Here is a 25,596-nt window from a genome sequence, read left to right on the forward strand (position 1 = left end):
CAAACAAACAAACAAACAAACACACGCACACAAACACACACACACACGCACACGCACACAAACACACACACACACACACACACACACACACATAAAATACAAGTTTAGCGCTGCATCAAAGACAATTCCAGGGCTTTGTAGAATTTGTATGCATGATTATCGCCATTTATTTTTAGCTGCCATTTTGCTGAAGTAAAGTAACTTCAAAATATTAAAAATATACATGTATTACACATATGCATACACCTGAATGCTTATATTTGATCATAAATGATGGAGGTGAATAATTCATTTTCACACCAATAAGAAAAATAATTAAATGTAACCGTTATGACGGACATTATAAAAGGGACACATTACACGTTTGGATGACAGTGATTACTTACAAAATGATACTTAACTTAAATGATAAATTATAAAACATGCAAATTGATAAATATTAGGCACCAGAACAGTGACGCATTACTATAGTAAATGTTAATGTTCTATATGTTAGAAGTACATTATAGCAGCTGCTCATTCTATGCCCCAACAGTACGATGACACGAGGACAAAGTCCAATTAAGCCATTTCCCAAATAAGGACCAGGAAGTGAAGAGTGTGAGGTGTGACGGAGGAAAAGCAGCTCCCAAATAATACAACTGAAAACAATCATAATATAATAGTTTTTAAATGCATTTTCTTTGACCGTTGAAAATATTTCAGTCCAGTTACTTCCATCTTGTATTTCTTGTATTATCAACATGAATAAATAAATGTAATTAAAATGTGGTTACATATGTATAATTTTGTATACACACATTTTCACGAACACAATGATTAAAACCAGCAAGACTAATAGATACACTGCAAATGATAACCCTACACACACCTACATAAATTCCCACTAAACTATTACTACTAATAATTTGGGGCTTGTAATGTGAGAACATTCAGATGAATTAATTAGAACAAAAATGAATTCAAATCCAAGAAAATTTCCAGGCAAAATATGTTTTCCCTGCACTTCCAGTGCAAATGTCGTCCACACACAAATGCCATAGATAAACAGGCGTGATATCCTCTGCTTCCCTGGGCCTCTCCTGTTCCATGTAAATGTGAGGGGGGGGGGCTCCGTGCCACTGAGGCGCTTGTCTCTCGACATTACATCACAAGACAACAGGGAGGGGGAAGTGAATGGGCTGCAGTTGGAGGCTCATGCAGAGCTTTAGAGCTGCACATGTGAGCAAAAATATCCCAGTTTGTTCAATTTTAACAAAGCAATTTCATAAATAAGGAAATAAACAAGTGCAAACTGTGCAGTAGTAAATAACATCTCATATAATAATGTCTTATTGTACATTGGACAAGAACACAGCAAAAAAAATCTTTAAATTTACACTAGAAATTAAAAAAGCAACTTAATAAAAAACATGAAGCCAAATAATTGACTAATGTTCATTTGTAGTTTTTCCCCCTCTGCTTTTCACTTTAAACTACATCATGCATTTCCAGCAAAACGCACACACGTGGAAAAGAACTGGTGATGTATTTATCTTCCACCACATAAAACACCACTAATACAATCACAAGCTTTGATCAGGCAGAAACAGTGCAAGCCTCAAGGTGATTATTAATTTAGGCAGCAGAATAATAAATACTTGAATGAAATGCTTGGAATTGGCCGCTTTGCTCTGCACAGGTGTATGAGCCAAAGAAAACACTTCACGCAAGGTCAAAAACTCACGTTTCACACATAATTAACATGCTCTAGATTAATAAAAGCATTCAGAGATTTGGTGCAGGAGATGGCTAATTAGAGGGCTGTAATTTATTTGTGTTCCCAGAGTTTATCTAATGCAGAGATGCAACAATTCAAATGAAGTGTAATGCGGAAAATACATAGAAGTAGTGATTTATTTAGCCGCTTATTACATTGTAGTTTTATAATATTGTGTGTATGTGTGTGTGTCTGTCTGTGTGTGTGGTTTCATTGTGTGTGTGTGTGTGTCTGTGTCTGTGTGTGGTTTCATTGTGTGTGTGTGTGTGTGTGGTTTCATTGTGTGTGTGTGTGTGTCTGTGTCTGTGTGTGGTTTCATTGTGTGTGTGTGTGTGTGTGGTTTCATTGTGTGTGTGTGTGTGTCTGTGTCTGTGTGTGGTTTCATTGTGTGTGTGTGTGTGTGTGGTTTCATTGTGTGTGTGTGTGTGTGTCTGTGTCTGTGTGTGGTTTCATTGTGTGTGTGTGTGTGTGTGGTTTCATTGTGTGTGTGTGTGTGTGTGTGTGTGTGTGTCTGTGTGGTTTCATTGTGTGTGTGTGTGTCTCTTTCATTTGTATTTTTTAACAAAGTAAAACAATTTTTTTTTTTTTTAATGTCACCCGTGTAGTGGCCATAATCTAAACACTTGTGTCCTCGTTTCTCAGTCGTTACCGTTCCAGTCAAGAGCCTCTCACAGCTTAATGAGAGTTTGATTTTTTTTACATTATTGTGATTGTTTTTCTTGAGCCGCATGTAAACACAGTGACCGAGCACGTTTGTGGACTCACGTGTGTGGGGGCTGTGCTGCAGAGCGGGGCTGCGGCGCTGAACGGCGACGGAGAGGCCAGCGAAGGCGTGGGCTGCTGTTGCTGTGACAACTCTGAGCCGACTCCACCCCCGGCGACGGCGGCTGCCCCCGACGACGACCCCTCGGCACCAGAGAAAACACCTGTGGAGAGGCACAACCCACATCGCCACTTCAGATATATTTATAGACGGTTTTTTTTTATTCTTGATCCTCTCAGAGAGCGCGTCCTTGAAACAGTCAGAGCTTTGAATGAGAAGGAATCACAAAGCAATCGGTTTGAAACGAGAATACTTTCAGTGACATCATAGTCAGGGAAACGTATGAAAAATGTGAGACGTATTACTTATGGCAAAGCAGATGATACAATACACATAATACATAATAAAACAACACCTAAATCAATTTATATCATCATATAATAAAGCTAAAAAAAGAACAATGAATGAACAATGAACAAATGATCAATGATGAACACCGTCTTGCCTATCACAACATTAAGGAATTGGTACAAACACCTAATATCAATAGCAATAATAACACTAAAGATAATAATAATAATAATAATAATTTCCTCAAAAAGACACTAGCCCACAGTTAAAGTTAAAAAAAAAAAGCCACCATAATTGTGTCCCACTGTCGCACACGGTCCTCATGAACCAATGGAACATGAAACATTTAGATTAATGCAGATTTTTTGAGGCATTTTCCGGTCGCTTATCTCCTGCCTTTCCTCGGCACAACCCAGTGCTTGCCCACTACCCAGGGATAAGCCCCCCCCCCCCTGCCCCCCTTTGACCCCAGCAGAGGAGGGGGAGCCAGGGCCCCTCGGTCCCACAAAAGCCTGAATGGCTCAGGGCAGCACACATTCACTGGGGAAACAAGAGATCTTTGTGCCAGGATGGGAGGGGCCAGTGAGGAGAGAGAGGGCGAGCGACAGAGGAGAGAGAGAGATACAAATGCTACATGGGCCGACAGACTATTTATAACGCTTTGTAATATGCACCCGAAAAACTGAGAGCAGCCGCAGCGCAAGAGGCTACAGCCGACACACAACTATCACCAGGAACTTGTTTTTACGCTAAACAGAATTATTACAATTTTTCATATTTAGTCTTTAAAATTAACTTAAAACTGGCAAGTACCGCAAATAATATAGTCACCGAGTATAATGGAAAATAAACATATTAATAACTGTAATTGATAAACAAAATCAGAATAGTGAGCAAACTTGTGTATTGGGAATTACACAAATCAAACGACAAGGTGTGATCAATAATCCCTGAAGCCACATAACATAGAAAAGTAAACTCTTTGTCTGTTTTCACTCAGAGTAGGTTTGTGTATGTTTCAAAATTATTTACAGTGATCAGTTCAAGCTGGCATTACCTCAACAGCCAATAGATGATGTGAAGTGCCGAGCTTCACTCGCATTTTATAAAGCTGAATCAAACTCTGGACTAACAACACAATAAAAAGCTCCAATTCACTTTTACAGGGACATTTCCATGTGAGTAGCATGTCAATGCTGAATAGCAGAGCCACGGTACTTGTTTTCCAAACGTGTAGAGTCAGTTAATCATGGTTTAAAAAGGGAATGTGGAGACACACACTGAGGACATGCAGCAACAGCGAGACGTTTGTTATTCCCAGCAATGTGCAGCTCTGGACACGAGACACACTCCACTGTAACGAGACAGCACAACAGCCTGTGCTTTATTATCTGCTAAGCGTGTACCATTTGAAAAATTCACACTGAATGAACTCATGTCTGTAATATAGTTTAAGATTATTTATATATATTAAAAATATATATATATATTTTTCTATTTTTTAAAAATTATCACTATTTTTGGTACACATTAAAAGATTTATGAAAAAACACAAGCCAATTTTCTAAAAAACATAAAACGATTAAAATTAATACACACTTTATCACCGATAGTGACACAAAAAGATTTGGATTTTAATAATACAATTTTACTGGTTTTCCCCCAAATCTCTCGAGTGCCTTTGTCACAAGCTGTTTGGAATTTGGTCAGAGGCAAAATTACCATACATTATAATCTATAAATAATTCCAGTTCCAATAAAATTTTTGTGCATTTGTAAAACACACATTTCTATAATGTAAATGTAACTGAAAAAAAATAAAATAAATCTCTCTCTCTCTATATATATATATATATATTCTATTCCTTAATTTCATAGTGTTTATTTCACTGACTATCAACCCATCAGTGACCCCACAGTCAAACATTAACCTGGCCAAAATTTAACCTCCTCTGTCCCACCAAACCACCCACACACACCAACCCACCCACACACCCAACGACACACACACACACACACACACACACACACACACACAACGACACACACACACACGCACAACGAACGACGCACACGCACACACACACACACAAGCACAACGAACGACGCGCACACACACACACACACACACACCCTCCCAACGACGCACACACACACACACACACACACCCAACGACACACACACACAAACACACTCCCAACGACACACACACACACACCCCCAACGAACGACGCACACGCACACACCCAACGACACACAACACACACAACCAACGATGCGCGCACACACACAACCAACGACGCTCGCACACACGCACGCACACACACACACACACACGCACGCACACACACACACACACATGCACACACACACACACACACACACACACCTATCCATCAGCACAGGCGACTCTCAGTGACTGGGACTGTGAAGGAGACGCTGAGATCCTCCCCATCACTGCCCTGCATTAACCTTGGGCTAAATATTTACAGTAGAAACAAGACAGTGTGATTCTCACACGCTCAAGCTTCAACCACAGCGTACAACTGCTCCTGCTCCGTCGCCCTGGACCAGATGTGGTCATGGTGGCAAAAACAACAGCATTAAGGAAACACTAAATACCCTAAATAACTCTTTCTACTAAAGAAACAAGTGGACTTGTTAAGTACTTTAAACATAGAAAATCCATGATATAAATATACTCAGACAGTAACCAGGCACATATAATCAAATAGTGCTAAAGAGAATAGAATACATGATTAGAATTTTAAGATTTTTAGCCTTTGTGTATTTAGTTTCCTTTCCTCCAGAATTTAACTGTATGCGATTGCAATTAGGCCCAGAGATGTGTGGAGCAGCCGAAGCATCAACAGGTTAGGACTAAGGAGGCAGGTAAGAGCTAGAGAAACAAAAGGGTCATTCTGCAGAAAGAGGAGCTGTAGGATGTGGGTGCTCCAAGGGAACTCCGAAGCATAAAGACAGTTGCCAAGCAACAGAAAGAGGAAAAAGAGGATATACAGACCACTTCCACGTGTGCAGCAAATACCAGAGCTACGCTCACACAAGCAGCCTGTGAAAGGTGTGTCCAATCCTGCCATTTGTGACGGGGACGGTCAATGGTAATACCTCTCTGCAGAGAAGCAGTCTATATCCATTTATGTTTCATTCATCACTAGTCAATGGCGACACAAATCAGAGCTGGACGAGGGCAGGACAAAGAAAGCTGTACACCACTGCTCCTAATGTGCATTTGATCAAATGTTCCATGATCACAGAGGTTTAACAAACATATACAACCATAGAACATAGGCTCTTGTTGGTGCTTATGCCACAGCAGTGTGGTATGTATCACACTTTACCTGGCACAGTTGTGGTGCCGCTGCTGTTCCTGAGGAGCGACGGAGACTTCTGAATCCCACCGACACCCATGACCCCCAGCCCCTTCTCTCCTCCGGCCCCCACTCCTAATCCTCCGCTGGACGCTAAGCCGGGCCGACCTGAGAGCACAGAGGACGAGGAGGAGCTGTTGGCTGCAGACGTGGGCAGGGTCAGGGAGGGAGCTGCTTCTGGGGGCTTCACATCTGTGGTGAAACACGGCCCAAATCGGTTTTTCCAGTTTCCTTTCTTTTTCTTCTTCACTCCGTCGTCGGCTCCTCCCACCACGGAGCCGGCGCTCGAGGGCTGAGCGCGCTTAAAGCCTGTGGACCCACCGAGGCTTGTCGTCTCATTCGCCGAGTGACTATGGGAATTTTCATAAAGCTTTCCGCCCACTACAATAATCACAAAACAGATGTCAACAGAAATGATAAAACACAACAATTTCAAATAAATCAAGGGAGCAGCCACATATTAAACTAGAATACTATAATTATATTACACTATAACTACAATTACTCTATAAATAATTAGTGTATATGTGTATGTAATATTGAAAATAATGCAGTGAATCACCTGTGGAGGCTGTGGTTGCAGACATAAGCGAGCCAAAGAGAGTGGTCGTCCCGTCTGAACTTGTGCTCTCTGAACTGGGTTTGACGAGGCAGCTGCTGAACGATGGCGGCGATGAGAACGTGGTGCCCGCTCCAGGACGCAACGAGGAATCTGTAAAACTGAGGAAGTCGGAGCAGCCAGAGGGAGTCTTGTTGGCACTAGTCAACAAGAGTCCTGAAACACACAACATCATCAAATAAATATTTGCCAAAACTTGACAATAGACATTGAAGACGTCAACAGAAATTAGAGGGATCAAACACTAAAAAAATGTCTCCAGAAGAAGTATGTGGCAAAAACAATTTGAATAAAAAGTACTTCAAAAATGTCCTCCACCAACAGACACTTCCTCCTCACTGCACCAAGAGCTTTCTAAATCTAATTTACTCTTGAGGCCACAAAAAACAACAAAAAAGGTGTTCATTGCTCTCCACACAGCATCGAGAGTAAAAGACACTAATGCATGTGACAGGGTCTGGAAGTGGGCATCATATAAAACACAGGTTCAGAACTCCACATATCGCCATCTCTGTTTGACGTCTGCTGATTACAGCCTGAAGTACACACTCACTAAATAGATTGGAATGCTAAATGCTCCAATTTTATTATGATGACGGCACAATACATGCACTTTAAAAATATTTAAATATATATATTTATATTTAATATATGATATATTATTAATTATATATAAATATAAAATATGATATATATGATATATATATATATATATATATATATATATATATAACACATTACATATTATATACATTTTAATGCCAATAATTAATATGATTAATTTCCACACAGAGAAGACACATTTTTCAAATACATATTTAAAGTTTTCAAGCAAGTGCAAGTAGCACGAAGTATTATCCAGAGGTTTACATTTCAGCTAGCAGCAGGTTAAATCCCAATGGTTGCAAAATTAACATAGAGGACCATTTACAATCATTAATTCACCTTGATGGAAAGGCCCTGTGGAGGCCGACACAGATGTGGAAGAGGTTGCCATGGTGACCACAGCAGAGGGGAGGGGTTTCCCTGAGGAGGTGAGGGACTTGCGGCCACCCCTCTGTCCAGCCGCATGAGTCCCAGTGATGCTGCTGTTTTTCTTGTTCTTTTGATCGACCGCGGCCTTGCCCCCGTCTGCAGACAGACTGTCCTTGGAGCCACTGCCGGATAAAGTAGAGGAGACTTCCTGAAAGTTGGCGGTGGTGAAGCGCCCTGCACTGTCCTCTAATCTCTTCTGAGAGGATGTGGGCAGGGAAGGCACTCCTCCACCTGCGCTGGTGCTGTTGTAGTTCTGTGGGACCAGGAAAAACATAAAGCATTGATAAGAGAGGGAGGACAGGAAGGAATGGAACAAAGGCCATCTAAACAACGGCATCGGAAAAAGGAAGTGTCAAACCTTCAAGGTAAAGAAAGTCATCCAAACACTTAGTTACAATTACAGTTTTTCATGGACCCGCATCGGGCGTCTTTACCTTTTCTGGGACCATGATATTAGGAAGAACCAGGGAGGGCGACATGTCCATGGAGGTCTTCTTGTGTTTGGGTTTGTGTCGGTCCCGTTCCTTGTGTTTCTGAACAGGGGGAGGAACAGAAGAGGAAACAGATGGGTGAAGCTGTCTGAGACATGAGTGCTGTTGCGAGTGCAGAAAGATAGACCTCCTATGAGCTGGTCTTTAGACTTATGCTTCTAGTGCTCCAAATGTGAGCATTTTGTTGAAGATGAGCTCACAATCAGAAATGTCATGAAAATGTTACTGTTCTCTCATTTAAAATAAATCAAACAACGGCCAGCTACAGGCTGAAATCAGACACTGAAAAATGTATCAGGAAAGTGGGGGGAAATGGGCCAAGAACAAAGTTTGTTTGTCGAGCGCTCCAGTCTGAGCACTCGATCTGTAGGACAGTGGTTCCAAAAGTGTGGGTCAGATCTTTAAAAAACTAACAAAATGATCCTTTTTAAATTGAAAACAGTATGATTTGGTGAAATTGCCCTGCGGGTATTTCTGCATATAGAGGAATTGGTGCTTCTTAAACACAATACAGTCACATACAAGAGCTGAGTGTTTAAAAAAAGCTGAGTTATGCATTATTAGCTTCTCGACAGAAAAGCAGTGCTGGTGTGAGCATGTGTTTTAAGTAGAGGGAAAGATGGAGCGTTGCATTTCAAAAGGACTGTCAAAGATGAAAGCCCGAAGATCCACTGACACAAAGAGTGCGACGACAGACAGATAAAACGGGGCAGGAGGCAACATGAATGCAGCACGCCGCAGTTTAGAGCCCACTCTCTAAGTGCCTCACGTAAACTGCACAAAGTCTCATCGATTCATCCAATCATATCTTCTTTCTTGGACCATCGCGGCTCAATTTACACCCTCACTCGCACGCGCCGCTGCACCCTCCGCTCGCACCCTGAGGTGGCGACTGGGTACCAGCGCATTTGCACCTCGCGCAGCCCGTCCCGCACCATCACACCTCGCGCACTAGGTACGGGGCCGGCAGGTACATAAGACTCGTTCAAAAAGGAGCAAGCGCAAACACAGTGGAAATATGTAGCGAGACTCTACATGGAAGTGAAGACTAGTGACGGCCTGGAAGTGAGACGGCCCCGCCCCAGTGCCTGCCCCGGGGTCTCTCTGTGGGACGAGCTCTCCGAGGCTGGTGACAGTTAGCCGTACTTCCTGCAGTTAACAGACACCAGCGGCGCACTGAGGAGATAGCGGCTCCAAAGCGACACGCAGCCTTTCTGTTTCCGCTGATGCGAGAGATAAGACTTTGGAGAACAGATGGAGAGAAAACATGTTTCACTGAATGTGTAAAATTATTAAGTCAAGTTTACTTTTTTTTTTTAAATGTGTTGAAAGCAAAATAAATTAGCAGACAGCAAAATTATTGCCACCAAAGCAAGAAAAGTGATATATAATTTTACAGGTGTAATTACCTGATTTAGAAAAGTTGCCGTTGCTAAAGCTTGGATTATGTTAGAATATTGTGGATTATGTTAGAATATTAGAATATTGTGGATTATGTTAGAATATTGTGGATTATGTTAGACTATTGTGGATTATGTTAGAATATTATGGATTGTGTTAGAATATCGTGGATTGTGTTAGAATATAAAGGATTGTATTAGAATATTGTGGATTATGTTAGAATATTGTGGATTATGTTAGAATATTGTGGATTATGTTAGAATATTGTGGATTATGTTAGAATATTGTGGATTATGTTAGAATATTATGGATTATGTTAGAATATTATGGATTGTGTTAGAATATTATGGATTATGTTAGAATATTATGGATTGTGTTAGAATATTATGGATTATGTTAGAATATTGTGGATTACATTAGAATATTGTGGATTGTGTTAGAATGTTATGGATTATGTTAGAATATTGTGAATTATGTTAGAATATTATGGATTATGTTAGAATATTATGGATTATGTTAGAATATTATGGATTAATGTGTTGAAAGCAAAATAAATTAGCAGACAGCAAAATTATTGCCACCAAAGCATGAAAAGTGATATATAATTTTACAGGTGTAAATACCTGATTTAGAAAAATTGCCGTTGCTAAAGCTTGGATTATGTTAGAATATTGTGGATTATGTTAGAATATTGTGGATTATGTTAGAATATTGTGGATTATGTTAGAATATTGTGGATTGTGTTAGAATATCGTGGATTGTGTTAGAATATAAAGGATTATGTTAGAATATCGTGGATTGTGTTAGAATATAAAGGATTGTGTTAGAATATTGTGAATTATGTTAGAATATTGTGGATTATGTTAGAATATTAGAATATTGTGGATTATGTTAGAATATTGTGGATTATGTTAGAATATTGTGGATTATGTTAGAATATTGTGGATTATGTTAGAATATTATGGATTGTGTTAGAATATTATGGATTATGTTAGAATATTGTGGATTATGTTAGAATATTATGGATTGTGTTAGAATATTATGGATTATGTTAGAATATTATGGATTGTTAGAATATTGTGGATTGTGTTAGAATATTATGGATTATGTTAGAATATTATGGATTATGTTAGAATATCAGCCTTTGAAAGCGGACAGACAACAATGAATCTTTAAACAAAATGAAATATCAATTCTAGCGGTGAATATAAAAAGTAATATCACATAAATTAGGCCCCTGAATCGGTGCAAAACAATGATAGTTGAGAGACTGAGGGGGTCACTTCTTGGGGGATTCCCTTGTTGTTTTTCATTAACATTCCTGAGAAGGTGTTGACGGACGCAGGCAGCACAGAGGGGCTCGGGTAACGCACGCAGAGAGCCAGAGCAGGAGCACTGGGCGTGGGAAACACAACAGCCATACAATGTACCTGACACACCCTTATCAATCAGGTCAATTGATTATACAGGCAGAGACACAGGCTTTTAAAAGTGTCCTCTGCCCTCTTTCTGTGCGGCTGACCATTAGCAGCCCCATCATTTGACATGTCCAAGTGGCCTTTGAGGCAGCCCGAGCTAAATATGAGTGGAGACAGGGGACGAGGACTGTGTCAATTTATCAGCAATCCCTCCAACAATGAGCAATACAAGAGTGGTGTGAAACCCTCTCCGTCTATGTCGCGGGCTGACGGTGGGGCCCCGGACAGGAGGAGTCAATCATCACCAGCAAATTTGTCTTTTTCTTTGTGCTTTCAGGAGCCTATCAGACGCAGAGGCTTTGTGGTGCTAATACTTGTATCACTAATATGAAACAAGCCTTTAACAATTATAGAGAACATAATACGCAAATGCATTTGAAGTGTATCTCCCCTCCAGAGAATCTTCCTAGCATATTTCTGGCACAAAGAACGTACCGTGTATTCTTTTTAAGTTTCACACTTTATGACAATAGTTTCACTCCTAAAAGGCCAATATCCTGAGAGAAGTAGCTGCAGAACTGAAATAAATTCAGCATTACTGTTTAAACACAATTATTATTATAAAATTCAGCAGTATTTTTAAATGAGTCCAATTGTTGCTACTATAAAGCAAAAAAGTTGCAAAAACAAAATTCTGTGGTTGGGTCGGACCAGTCACAGATAAAGCATACATTTGCCCTAATGCCCTGTAGATCTAGATGATTATGAGGAGCGCGAGTACACACATTTGAACACAATGGTAGTGAAGAAGAGGAACGGGAGAAGGCGCAGAAGGAGGAGGGCAGAGGAACAGGAAGTTAAAGGGAAGATAATCCTCCCTGGCCGGGCAGGAATTCCCCTGTGCTGTTTCCTGCTCGATTTTCTGACCATCCATTGTGAGTACGAAAGTGTGTTTGTGTGTGTGTGTGTGTGTGTGTGTGTGCGTGCGTGTGTGCGTGTGTGTGTGTGTGTGTGTGTGTGTGTGAGGGATGGAGGGAGGGGGGCTGCAGCAGTTTGACTTGAGGGTTCACCACGAGGAGGGGATCCATCTGAGCCTCATATTTAGCACACACACACAAACACACACACACACGATATAGAGGCAGTGGGTCTGATTGAGGGAGAGAAGTGGAATGCAAATCAGCCACTATTAATAAAAGCCTCAATGAGCAATAACTGCTATAGAGCAGGCGAAAGGCTGCATTTGGACTCTAATCACTGTTTGAATTAAGTTAAATAGCCATTGTTCTCTTTAATATTTACTTTGAAGAGAGAAAACACCAGTAAAAAACTGAGACAGGTGGGGGTTGGACTCGAGACAAAATTTTTGTGTTAACAAAATCAAATATAAAAGACAGGAAATCCCATAAAAATATGTCCAACCAAACAATATATTTAGAGGAGATTGAAAAAAAATCTTATAAATAGAATAATATATTTTTGTTTTCTGCCATCAAGCAAGTACCACTGTTGCAGCTCCATCAGTTTGGCTGAATTTGCATCACTCCATGCCTTTTTACAAAGTTGGGGAAGTACTGAGCTAGAATAATACATATATATATATTTTTAGTGAATTAATAAATTAAATTAAGTGACAAGCAAATAATGTATACAACAACAGCTGCTCTGACCACGTTTGACAGACAATGGGCCTGAACTGTAATAAGTGTGTACAGTATATACACGTTGGATAAATGTAGTGTAGGTTTTATTTACCTGTGGGAAGCTGATGACCAGTCTGAGGTTTGTAATTAAAAAAAAGACTTTACATGTACTGTGAATACTAGATCGAAAAAAATACATTTTATGCAGCTGAAACATATTTGACACGGCTGATTGAACTAACAATAAAATGTATCCATCTGAGGCGATAATAGTCTGGTGGTTGAAGGTGCGCTGCAAACACAACTACAACATTATATTATACAACACAAAAGCTTAAACCAACTCTGTCATATCAGCTTTCAACACAGATTGAATCATTTCAAGGTCCTTCCTTTTGAATTTGGCTACACTATTGAAATCTCCTAAAAAATAAAGAGTAGCTACATGTCGTCACCCTCAAGAAACCATTTTGAACTTTTGATCCACGCCTTTGTCAAAACACGACTGGATTATTGTAATGCCCTCTGTGTCGCGTAAGCCAGGCTTTACTTGCACGTTTGCAGCCAGTCCAGGCTCTACTTGTGGACCGGGCTCCTCTACACGTGGACCGGGCTCTACACGTGGACCGGGCTCAGTGGCTCCTCTCACGAAGAGAAAACTTGAGGAGATTGAGAATTTTCTGTCATTGGTCCAAGATTGTGGGATGAGTTGCCCTTGCACATTAGGCAAGATAATTCACTACTTTTCTTTTTTTTTTATTAAATCACGTCTTAAAACACATTTGTTTTCTTTGGCTTTTAACTAGTTTGAGGCCTTGACTTTTACCATTTCAATAATTGCTCTGGTAGTGTTTGTACTACTGCCTAGAAATGTGTGTACAATTCCAGTTGCCTTCACTTAAGAAATTACGAGAATGTTCCAAGATATAATTAAAATCATTAATAATAAAAAGGTAAAATAATTTGAGTGAATTTATGTTAAAAAAAAATATAAAAATAAAATGTATGAATAAACACACACACACAAAGATAAGTCTCTTTTCCGAGTACAGATGGTGAAAAGGGCAGGAATGGCGTTTCCATGGATCAGGATGGACAATGGGGGCGTGGTCTGATCTGAGTGTACCTGATGTTGGAGCTGCCACATTGTGAGGCATGTAATGGTTTCTTGAGGAGGCACATTGATGGAGGGACACACAGGACTGAGGGCTTGTGTCTGAGGGTCTATCCCAACACTGAGAGGAAGAGTCACTTAAGCTTTGAGACCTACTACCACCACGGTCCTTCGCTAAAAAGCAAAGAGGAACTCCAAGTTACTGGATGAAGTTCATACAAAAGAGGCTTACCCCAAACCATTTAAGTATACGTTGATAAATGTATTTATGTATTTAAAAAAAAGTAAATAAAAAAGATAAATAAATAATAAAAAATGCATTGGTGTTTAAAATGCAAAATAATGACAGCAATTTAAAGACTGTATTTGAAGAACAAATTTAAGATATAGCAGTGGTCCTCTTTTCACACCATCTAAGATAATATAAGGCTTTCTGACCATCACATCTAAACCAGGACTATATCAGGCATAAATTACAAATAAACATGGTCAAATATTAGATAAAACAAAGTCTAAAATTAGACAAATTAGTGAACAATATAGTCCTAAAAAATGATTAAATCAAAGGAGGACAAAACATGAATATATTTGTATCTGAATATAACAAAAGCTCAAACTGCAAAGGGCCACCAGAGGCAGCTCACGTAGCACAGTTTGAGAAACAATAATCATGACACAAAATGAAACGGGGGGGAAAAGGAAAAGCATCACTGCTAAAAGTGAATGCATCATTTTGTGGTTTGCCTTTTCAATTTGTGCCAAGGGTGCTTTAATCTTGTGTACATTATGTTTCCATAGTGATAAAAAGTGCATAATAACTACGTTATTTCCACTCAGGTAATGAAGGGCGCCTTTTTACACAAGCACACTTCCGGGCTAAATGACTTTTTCCAACAACTACGAAGTCAATATTTCTGATTAAAATAATAATATGACAAAGTAATGCCAATTTAAGTTAAATGATTACACCTTAAATTACTCATTTGATGTTTTTAATGCTAATTGCAACGGAGTGGCTTAAATCACGAAGACACTAATTTCTTGAAAAAATGAATATATAACATAGAACTGCATGTCAAGCACAAAGAACAAACACCTATATTTAAGCTGAAATGATTCACTTCTCCAAAACGGTGTGTGACAAACTCGGGTCAAACACATTATGTTGCCGACACACCATAAACATCTATCAGGCTGAATTTATGAAAACCCTCAGCTAACAACATTGCTTTCTTCATCATTGATCCCCTCTCGTGGCTGTCATCCATACAATCCCAGCTTAATGACATTATGCCACACCGTCCAGAGCCATTCGCTCCAGATCAATATCTCAGCATGAGTCCTTCCATCAGCGTTTGTTAACATTGCCAAATGTCATCTGGACCTCTGTGTAGTGTGTGTGTGCTGATAAACCAGGGCCAGTGTCTCCATATGTATTTATAACGTCCCTGATCAAACTAGAATGATATTTTCACACATACAGGTGAAATGTCGAGCGAGGAAAAGGGACATTTAACGAGAGTCTTAAATGCAAAGCATTACTAATTCAATTCAAGAGCTTTGAAATATGTTGATGTGATTTATTCAGTGTTTCAACTCAATCTTAATACGCTGTAACAAATCAAAACTTTAAGTAAGCTACATTAGTACATTACACTGCAGTACTCTTATACTGGCCATTGTCCAGTCACCAACACTTCCTAACATGATTAAGAACAAAATATTTGGTTTAAGTAAAATGTATGTGGTCATAGGAAACATGTTGTACGAGTCCGACATCAGAACTGAAAGGAAAACGAGTAAAGAGGGAAGTATGATCTATGTGTGGAGCAATAAAAAAACAAAAGGTTTGACTCAAAATCAGGTTCCAACCCCAAAGCTGGGTTAGCACAGAGCTGCCAGCGTGAGAAGGCCACAGCAGATAAAGCATAGATTCAACACACATTTATAGGACAAGCAGAGTGGAATAAAAGCACCAGTTTGAGTAAGAAGGGTTGTTACAGAAGGTGGTGGAAATGACATACAAAATGAGCCCAGCCTTGCAACAAAAGCCTCAAAAGCCTCAGTGAAAAGGTGTGGGTCATTATTCACCCTTTCCAATGGGGGTGACCGATTTTTGCAAAAATCATAATTGCGATTATTTTCACTGCATTAAAATCAAGCAAAAACAAAAAAAAAAAACACCACACTTTTCTTTTACCATGGCTGCAATTTGCCTGAATCTGCAATCCTAATTTAGATTTCTGTTTGTTTTAATGTATTTATTATAATTGTGATTTGAGACTGAATCTGTTTTTCACTTATGTATGCCTCAGTTAACAATATTTACAGTAATAATGATATCTGTGTGTTTATTTTCAGTGCCAGGGTCATAGAACACTTCTTTACATAACGAATGAGAGCGCCTCCTCTCGCTGTGCGCCGTCACCTCCACAGTGGGAACCGCACAACTATTCATTAGGCCACCGTGTCGTCGTGGATCACCACGGAGCAGGCTCACAACACTGGGATCACCTTTCACATTTCTCACAAACTAACGACGCAATAGAAATGCACAAGCAACAGTTATGTAGGCCTATATCATAGAAGAGGAGAGAGTTTTACTATTTAGAAAAGAGAGGGAGTGAAAGAGCCCATGGTCAGTGCTGATATTGGTCAGTGCTGATATTGTTTAGTGAGGACTCTGGAGGAGCAGGAGGAGCAGGAGGAGCAGGATCCTCACAGAGCTGCTCCGTTCACCTCCAGATGCAGGACGCACTTCTGAAAGGGTCAGAATCGCTGGCCTTTGCCATTAAATAATCAATCATATTTGCGATTAAATCACGAATGCAATTAATCGTTCAGCCCTACTTTCCAATGTAAAAAAGTACTATTCTTCAGCATTTGCAGAAAAAGAAAAGAAAAAAAGACTAAACCAAAAATGATGACATGCCGTCTGGTCACAAGGTGTGGTTAAATCACTCCAACTGACACTTACCAATTTGCTGTGATGGTATTTGCAATATCCACAATACTTGACATTGTCTGCATCTGATCCCTGCTCTTCACACAATAAGCCTGCAAACTGGGCACTGACGAAAGACACAGAAAGGAGGAGTTATAAAAGTATAATGCATTCCATAAACCTATGTGATCTTTCACACCTCATAAAAGATGTTCTTAGTACTATGTCTTCATCTGGACTAAACCTTGTATGACACAAGGCTAAAATAAGCTTAAATGTATCCAAAGTCATGGGTGTAAACCATTCAACAATACTTAAAGTAGTGCACATGGGAAACTAGTACTACGCTTATATGCCGTAAATACGCATGCCATTGTGGTGTCATGACTCTGGGTGAGGAACAGGGCAAACAGTCCTCGTCTTTGTCTGATGAGGTTAATGTGAAGCCAGTGGGTCTCACCATGTGACGTGGAAGGCCTGCCGGCAGCCATGTTTATTACAGGTCATACACGCTCCAGTAGCTGCTTTGCTCTCTCGGCCCTGGTCCTCACAAATGTAACAAGTCTAGGAGCCGAAAAGAATATCGAGGACAAAAGAATGATCAAGAAAGATATTCAAGGAATAATTTCATATCACAAGATTACAAAGAAATATTTCTCACTTTATCTGAGCTTAGTTACAAAATAGAGATTTGACCTTGTACTTCCTCTCTTGATTTATACATCGCAAAAAACTAATTTGCTTCAACAAAAGGTCAGAAAATGTTATCTTAAATGTAAGATATTATACAAGTCAAAACCTTCAAGGAATACACAAAAGTGAAGGCCACTCGTAGCCATTTTATACCAGTTTTGGCCAATAATGTGAATTGGTCATTACCTTATTGTAGCGGTCATGTGGCACTGACTGGAGCACAATGGGCTCCATAGTGGAGACGTTTGCAAACTCTACTTCAGGTATGTAAAGAGCGCACACCACATGGGCCCAGCCTGCAAACACAAGAGGCGGACCATCAGATTTCTAGCACAAAAAGGGGAATAAATATCACCATAAAAAGCATTAAACAAAGTCTAGACTGAACATTAACATCCCAATCATGGTTTTGACAGCACCACATACTGCACATAAATATCACCAGTTCAACTTTTCAACCCTGGAGTCGTAAAATGCTTTAATTTGTAAATTGTAGTTAATCTACCTAAGTAGTTGTTTATTGAGGCCTAACACACACACACACAGCTGCCTGTCAGGGAAGACAAACTGGGGGCGGCGGAGTGACAGCAGGGCATGGCAAAGTGGCAAGAGAATTGACGACGCGCCGAGGAGGAGTCCGCTGAGGTGAACCGGAGGTCAGCTAGAGGTGGGAGCCAGGCCTGAGGTGTCTGTTTTTCCCCCATAGCGGAAACAAAAACAGGCTTAAACTTACAGTTGAACCCGTGGCCTGCCTTTGACCTGGTGAACGGGACGGTGGGAGGAGGGCAGGGGGCGGGGCACAGGGGAGGGAGCCAGTGTGAAATGGGGGCATGTTGTTGTTTTGAAGGCACTCCAAGAATCTGGAAGAGGCCTATAAAACAGGACTATAAAAGAGGCAAAGGCTTCCTACTCTAATCGAGCATTCACGCTCTTAACCCGACAAGCATCAGGCCTCCAATGACCTTCCCTTTGTCTAAATGAGTCGAAATCTTTTACTCGTACTTCCACAACTGTAACCGCAACGAAGATATGAAATACAGACTGTACAAATCTCTTTAATGCATTGTAAATATGCAACAAAGAAATCCTCGTTGACCATAATACAACCACACGATTTACAAACTCGACAAAGGCCCAATGTTTGATATGTCGTGACACGTAGTTTTCCGTCACTAATCTTAAAACAATAAAAATGTATGTGTGATTTTGAACTGGGAAGGCCTGGAAACATACCACAACGTTGCTGAAAATTGTGTGAGGCTTTTAACAGCATCTTGACAAGAATTTAGGACGATGTATGTCAAACGGACTGAAATGTATTCTCGGAGCTCAAAAGTATTTGGCGCACCAGTGTCAATGGCATCTGCAAACCAAATCAATCCACTCAATTCAATATTGTCAAGTATTTGAAAAAAAATAATATTGATTTTTGACATTTTTTTATTTTATCAAAAATAGCTTTCAATATTAATTTGATGAACTTAAATAATAAAAACATTTCATCAGTGCCATTTACAAAACAATGTTGAAATGTCCTGCTCCAAACCACATGCTTTTAATGGCTATACACCTCGCAATTAAAAAATCCTTGACAATTAAAAAAGGACTGCATCTCCATTCAAATTGAATTAATTGCATAGCCCTAAGTTAAATTGTTATTTATGGTCATCTGTTATTTGTAACTTTCAATCCATCTCCCCACTACAAGTGAAAATGCAGGATCAAATGCCCGTTTCACACTAATCCCATCACTCTACTTTATTACTGTCCCACCTGAAATAACAGACACAACCACACAGATCAACAAGTGAAGAGAAAGCTGCCATGAACTCTGGGTGCGGGGCAGAAAAGAGAGATGGAGAGGGATGGAGAGATGGGGAGCTAAAAAGGCAGGAGCGAGGGAGAGCGGGGTCATGGGAAGGCTAAAATAAAAGAGAAAGTAGTAAAACGGTGTGTGTTAGTCTTGTCCTGATGCCTCCCTGCAGGCCTGGACACAATCCCACAGCTGTGCTCCCCTCCACGCACACATACGCACAGAATATTTACAGTCTCCACCGCGCTGACCTCACGGTGAACCCTTAGAGACGACTCCTCACAGGCCACGCACTATACCCATCCCGGGACCGCCCCCTCATAAACATACACTCACACACACTCGTAAAACATGGGCCGCTCAGACCGGGACGGTACAGGGGCAGAGAGGAGACATAACTCTAGCCCGCGAGCTAACGCCACTAAAACCTCCTGGATGGACAAAAACAAGCCACAGTGTGTGAAAGGGGCGAGTGCGAGGTACCTCCGTTGTCCGTCCTCTTGAGGGCTCCATCCTTGTGCGGGCACAGCTCACACCTCTGCAGGTACAGGAGGAGTAGAAGTTAGCGCGGAGCTATGACAAATATGCAGCGGCGGGAGACGAAGGCGGCAGGTTACGCACCACTGGGCACGGAGCCAGAAACCTCTGCTACACGCTATATGCCACTGAGGATGTCGTTAGTCCTGCGGCGATGACTTTTTCATGGTGTGAACTTTCCCAAACTGCTCTTTAGCTGCTGTTGCACAATGTATGTATTGCATTGTTAATGTGCAATAACATGAATCATTAGAGCGATGACGCGACTCCTCTTCTGTGCGCAGTCAGGTTATGTCAGACGTTTGAATGTGTGCACAAAGTACCGGTGGTCCACAACAAACGTGGTTGTGGATGGTTGAATGTCTTTTGGTCTTTGATCTGCAAATGTAACTGGTGTGTAACTATTTTAGTGACAATTATTGTGAGGGGGAAAAAAAAAAAACACAACTTAACAGTTCTTCACAATTGCTCTGAGATAATGACCAAACAACCGTGAAATATTACATTTTCCTTCAAGTTACTATGACAACTATTCCTCACGGTTGTGACCAGCTTTACATAATCAAACTAAAAAAGATGTAATGTGACAAAAGCGTATAGTACTTTAGTCCATCTATCAAAACTACCTCATTTTGCTTTTAAAATAGTCAGTTATTTATTTTTCAGCTCTTGTTATTATATTGTTAAGACATGATTATGTGTCTCATTGAAGAATTCCACACGGACCCAATGAGAGCAAAAACATTATTTCAACTCCAGAAACACATTTGATTTGACAATAACAATTAAACATGCAGTTGTTTGGTCAGATGTCAGTTATATCACAGCTATATTTCATATTCCTGTGTTTTAAAATTCCCGCATTATGCATCTTTTTTGCAAATCCACATCTGGCTTACTCCGACATGACCGCTGCACATAGAACATTCCTGACACGGTTGGTCCACACTATTGCAGTGAACCATTTGGTGAAACTGGTAGAAAGTGTGTGTGGAGCTCCAGGTTTGGCTGAGGCGGAGGGAGCGGGGAGCGGCGCAGGCGACAGAAAGTGTTGCTAGTGCAGGCAGTTGTGAAAATCTGTGAAAGGCTGTGAAAACTGGCAGCGCTGTGTGTTTGACATGAATCCTCTGGTCACAATTCATTTGATAGAGCGGTTTGTGCCAGCGACCGGACTGAAATGTGACACGATGAGATAATCAACAGGAGCTCGGCACAGCTTAAGTAATGGGGCTTGACCGGGTTCTGTAATTACGACGTTATTTGTGTTTTATTAAATCCTTTTGGACAGTTCATTTGGTAAGTGTGCGTTCACACTTGCACATTCACCACCATCAAAATTGTGACTAAACCAGGAATAAAAGCCTAAATTAATCCTGGACCAAGTCTACATCAGGACTAAAATGTGTAACAAATTTGAACACACTCTTAATATGCTCGACTGAAGAGTGACGCTGGGAACAACCATTTTAGATTCCTGCATATTCCTTTGGTGGTTTTAGTTTAGTTGCTGTTTTGTTTGTGGTTAAATAATGTATTAGATGTGCAAATCTTTATGTCTGGCCATTCCAGTATGCTTTTTGGGGGTCCAGATAGCGTTACTTATTATTTTCACACTAAACAAGGATCATCAACATAACATTTTGCCTCTCTCATATACACTGTTGGTCCGGAAAAAAGAATATTCTACTGGATAAGTGCTGCATGGGTGATGATCGTTCAGCTGCAACACAGTATTTAAACCCAACTGATGCAGTGAGCTGCTTCTCATTTCTGCAAAAAACAAGTGGAAAGACAAATCCCCTGGTCATGGAAAATATGTCAGTGTGTTTGAGAAGCGTCAAATCATTGGCATCGAGCAGAGAAAACATCTAAGGAGAAGCAGAAGCTAATCTACAGATCTGAACTCCAGTGAGTGTGGGACGAGCTGGAGAAGGCTTTGTGCAGTGGTCACTCTCTCCCATCATCAATACAAGATCAATTAAGGAAAAATAATGACACACTGGATGGAAATACATATTTTGATATTAGAGAAGCTTATTGAAACTATGCCACAGCGAATGTGTGCTGAAATTAAAGCTGAAGGCGGTCCTTCCAAATAAAACTGTGCCACTTTTCTTCTTGGACAGGCAGTGTACTATGAGGACTATATGTGTGTTATGTGTGACACATAACATTGCATTACCCATCTTGACATCAACACATTATGTTGTTGTAATATAATGTAAAGAAGAGACATAAGAGATGTGAGACTCACCACACGAGCCGCTCTCTCCTGAGATTCACACTTCCTGCAGAACCACGGCCCAGTCGGCACCTGCACGATGCCGTAACACGCTGCAAACAAACAGAGCCATCAGCTTATTACGATATTCAGATGATATTTTTACAATGCATTCGAGTGTGCTAAAATGAGCCTGTAAATGTATGGATTGAGATTAAAGTGTTGGACAAAACCTTAATGGACTATAAATTTAACCACAAATGGGCCATGTTTAGTTAATTATACAAGACATTTCTTTATTATTAATCAGCTCTTTTTACTGTCACTTTTAATAATTAATTATAGAGAATATACTCAATGTGCTACTTTTGCATATTTGCATATAATTTTTGAGGATACATCTCACACCTTTTATCTGCCCAGTCCTTATGAAACCCCACCCTTCAGCTTCACCTCTCACACACCACACCCTTAACAAAGTCCGTTTGAAAATGTACATCCCCAACTCTAACCTTATTGAAGAGACAGTGAATTCAACAGAACCATTGATGTTTACTGAGAAACTGTTGTAAAGTAAATATCTAATATTCTCCTATATATATAGCTTAATCAAGATAATTACATTTGTATTGAAACCTAAATAATCACGATTATAGATTAACATAATAGTCCTGAAATCATTACTTACTTTAAAAATGTGATTTAAATACAATCATACGTCTAGTGACTGCACTAAGCACAATGGGAGGTCATTACCACAAGTGGAACTAAAAAGACAATGACAGCAGTTTAATTCTATCTGAGTGAATCATGAGTTCATGTGTCACGACCAAACCTGTATCTACTTCAGTATCTAACATTATGGTCAAATGTCTCTTTATATCCATGGCCTAAGAGTTTAAATGTTGTAATTATACAGTTTGATACACTAATAAATTATACTTTTGCAGTGTTGTGTTACATTTTGATTGATAGAAATGTTTAGCAATCTGCTGATGTAATGCCCTGATTCTAGTGATAGGAGCGAGGCTGAGACTTTAAGTTGCAGCTCAAGCAGCACTCCATAAATAGCCTACCTCTTCACATTTTCAGATTATGTCTGATCTGACCAGAGCTCATAATCCACGGGTTATAATCCACATTTCAGAGAACAAAATATCCTCAGGTTATCGAGTTCGAATAAAGAAACCCCTAACCACATTAGAATGTGTCAGTTTAGCAAATAGTGCTTGAATATGTATACGGTAGATATCAATTGTTACATTTTGGCGAGTCAGGCAAAGTGATCTGGAGTAGTTTGAGTAATTAATTAGATGATTGTTCTCACACAAATCCACCTGACCCTGCCATGCATTTGTCAAATACACACCACAGTGCACAGTAGTTGGTGTAACATGCAGTATGCAACCAACCTGCACAAAATACCTGCCAAACTCTGAGGTAGGCTCAAATCACAGATATTTTATTAAATTTCCGTTTTGACCGTAGTGGGAATGTTGAAGTCCAAGACAAACCTTTCAATCCAGTTGCATTAACCAAATATCAAACATTACAGCATCGAAATGTCACAGCAGCCACTAAGTTTACATACACAGAGAACTACGGGTGCGCTAAGCAACCAAACACAATCCGTCTTTGCCCCCAGACCAGGCCAGACCACTTTTGTCCCAGTCTTCATGCAGCTAAAAGAACCGATTAGGAGCGAGCAGCAGCTGAGGTACATTCAGACCGCCTGGTATTTCAGCATTAGCACCAAAACGTTATAATTTGAACTGCTAATAAAAACAGCAAATATGCATACAACCACATTATTGGCAGCCATATAAGTGACATAATTCACACGGAGCATTTGATTTGCAGAAATGAGGAATTGCTTTTCTCACAAGTTATTTGCTATCACTCCAATTACGCACCTAACGGGCATCAAGTCCCCCGAGGGGCACCAAACTGACCAAGCAGTTCTGACTGAATTACATAATAGGCCATCTTTGTTGCAGCTGCACTGTTCTTTTTGCAATTAAACAGGCAGTAGCCATAGTCTATCTTTAGTTCTTTATCAAGTCACACTTAGACTCAAGTGTTGCCTCTCTCTCCATAAGAGGTTTGGCACAGTTCAAACAGACAGACACAGACAGATCAGGGGCACAGTTCAGACGTTCTCACTCCACATACATATTCATTGAACCACAAGGAGCAAAACGGTCTTTACCTGATATTAAACTAGAAACTGTGAAATAGAGAGATTGAAACAAGGCGTGCGTAAAGCCAAAATGTTTCAACTTCTTACAAAAGTCGAAATCGCGGTTTCATAAATGCAATTGAATGTGTCAATAGTTTGCTGCCTGTAGTGTTTTCTAGAGCCTGATCAGTACAAAAGAGAAGGAGAAGTGACCCTGGAACAGGGATGAAGCAGGAACATTTAGGGACACAGGGGGGGCTCATAATAGACTGAACTGCTAATAATATTACTTATCTAATAATAATATTACTTGCTAATAATATTACTTATCTACATCTACATAATCTGAAATCTGAAATAGTCACCTCAAGGTTGTATTACACATTAGAAGTGGGTTGGGGGCACAACATATGGTTAGCAGCGGCTCTGCTTTTAGCTGCGCAAATAAACCCATTTAAATCGGCGGTAGTTTTTAAACTTCCATTTTAACCCGACCAGGCCTTTCTGAGCAGAGTTTACATGTTTCTCCCCATGTCTGAGTGGGTTTCCTCCGGGAACTTCCCTGAAGGATGGGTCGAATGCCGAGAATGAATTTCCATCAGGTAGGGCAGTCACGGTGAAAACTATTTCCCTTGCTGTAACTTTGTGCACCGCTGTTTACAGTATATGCTGTGTGGTCCTTAATAATGCATGTAAACTGAGGTTGTACTAGAATTATAGCAACAAAAAATAACAGTACACCGGAAGTAAGGGAGGCCTATCAGGCCTCGCTCTATACTCTCCATCGGGTTCTCGAGGGTTCATGGGAGTTTGACCAAACAGTCCACATGTGCTTTGTGGATCTGAAGAAGGCTTTTGACCGTGTCCCTCGGGGAGTGCGGGGTCCGGTCCCTGTATGACCGGAGCAGGAGCTGTGTTCGCATTGCTGACAGAATTTCTAGGCGCAGTCAAGGATCTGAGGGTGTCTGGTTTGGGGACCACAGGATCTCATCTCTGCTGTCTGCAGATGGCTCCATCAAACCCCGACCTGCAACATGCACCGAGACGCACTGGGATTGCAGCCGAGTGTGAAGCCGCTGGTTGAAGAAGCTCTTTTTTACGAGTGAGAGAAGGATGGAGCGTGAGATTGACAGGCGGATCGGTGCAGCGTCTGCAGTGATGCAGTGATGCATTGGACTGTTGTGGTGAAACTGAGTCGAAAGACAAAGCTCTCGATTTACCCGTC

At 40.5% G+C, this 25,596-nt stretch overlaps 1 protein-coding gene across 3 annotated transcripts in view; it reads right to left on the reverse strand.

Moving 5' to 3' along the window:
* The window catches only part of mllt10 (MLLT10 histone lysine methyltransferase DOT1L cofactor), a 41,131-nt gene that overhangs the window by 8,909 nt on the left and 6,626 nt on the right, over nucleotides 1–25,596 (reverse strand). For all 3 annotated transcript variants that reach the window (XM_072450675.1, XM_072450674.1, XM_072450673.1), the window contains exons 2-11: nucleotides 22,226–22,305; nucleotides 19,918–19,972; nucleotides 17,808–17,917; nucleotides 17,389–17,492; nucleotides 16,962–17,055; nucleotides 8,352–8,450; nucleotides 7,828–8,170; nucleotides 6,826–7,038; nucleotides 6,234–6,644; nucleotides 2,525–2,685 (exon numbers count right to left, since the gene is read on the reverse strand). In XM_072450675.1, the coding sequence (XP_072306776.1) occupies nucleotides 2,525–2,685; nucleotides 6,234–6,644; nucleotides 6,826–7,038; nucleotides 7,828–8,170; nucleotides 8,352–8,450; nucleotides 16,962–17,055; nucleotides 17,389–17,492; nucleotides 17,808–17,917; nucleotides 19,918–19,972; nucleotides 22,226–22,305 (1,670 nt within the window). The remainder of the gene's footprint in view (nucleotides 1–2,524; nucleotides 2,686–6,233; nucleotides 6,645–6,825; nucleotides 7,039–7,827; nucleotides 8,171–8,351; nucleotides 8,451–16,961; nucleotides 17,056–17,388; nucleotides 17,493–17,807; nucleotides 17,918–19,917; nucleotides 19,973–22,225; nucleotides 22,306–25,596) is intronic.

This window comes from Eucyclogobius newberryi, unplaced genomic scaffold (assembly GCF_026437365.1).
Source record: "Eucyclogobius newberryi isolate DKJ021-1_F unplaced genomic scaffold, fEucNew1.0.hap1 SCAF_18, whole genome shotgun sequence".
Classification (NCBI taxonomy): Eukaryota; Metazoa; Chordata; class Actinopteri; order Gobiiformes; family Gobiidae; genus Eucyclogobius; species Eucyclogobius newberryi.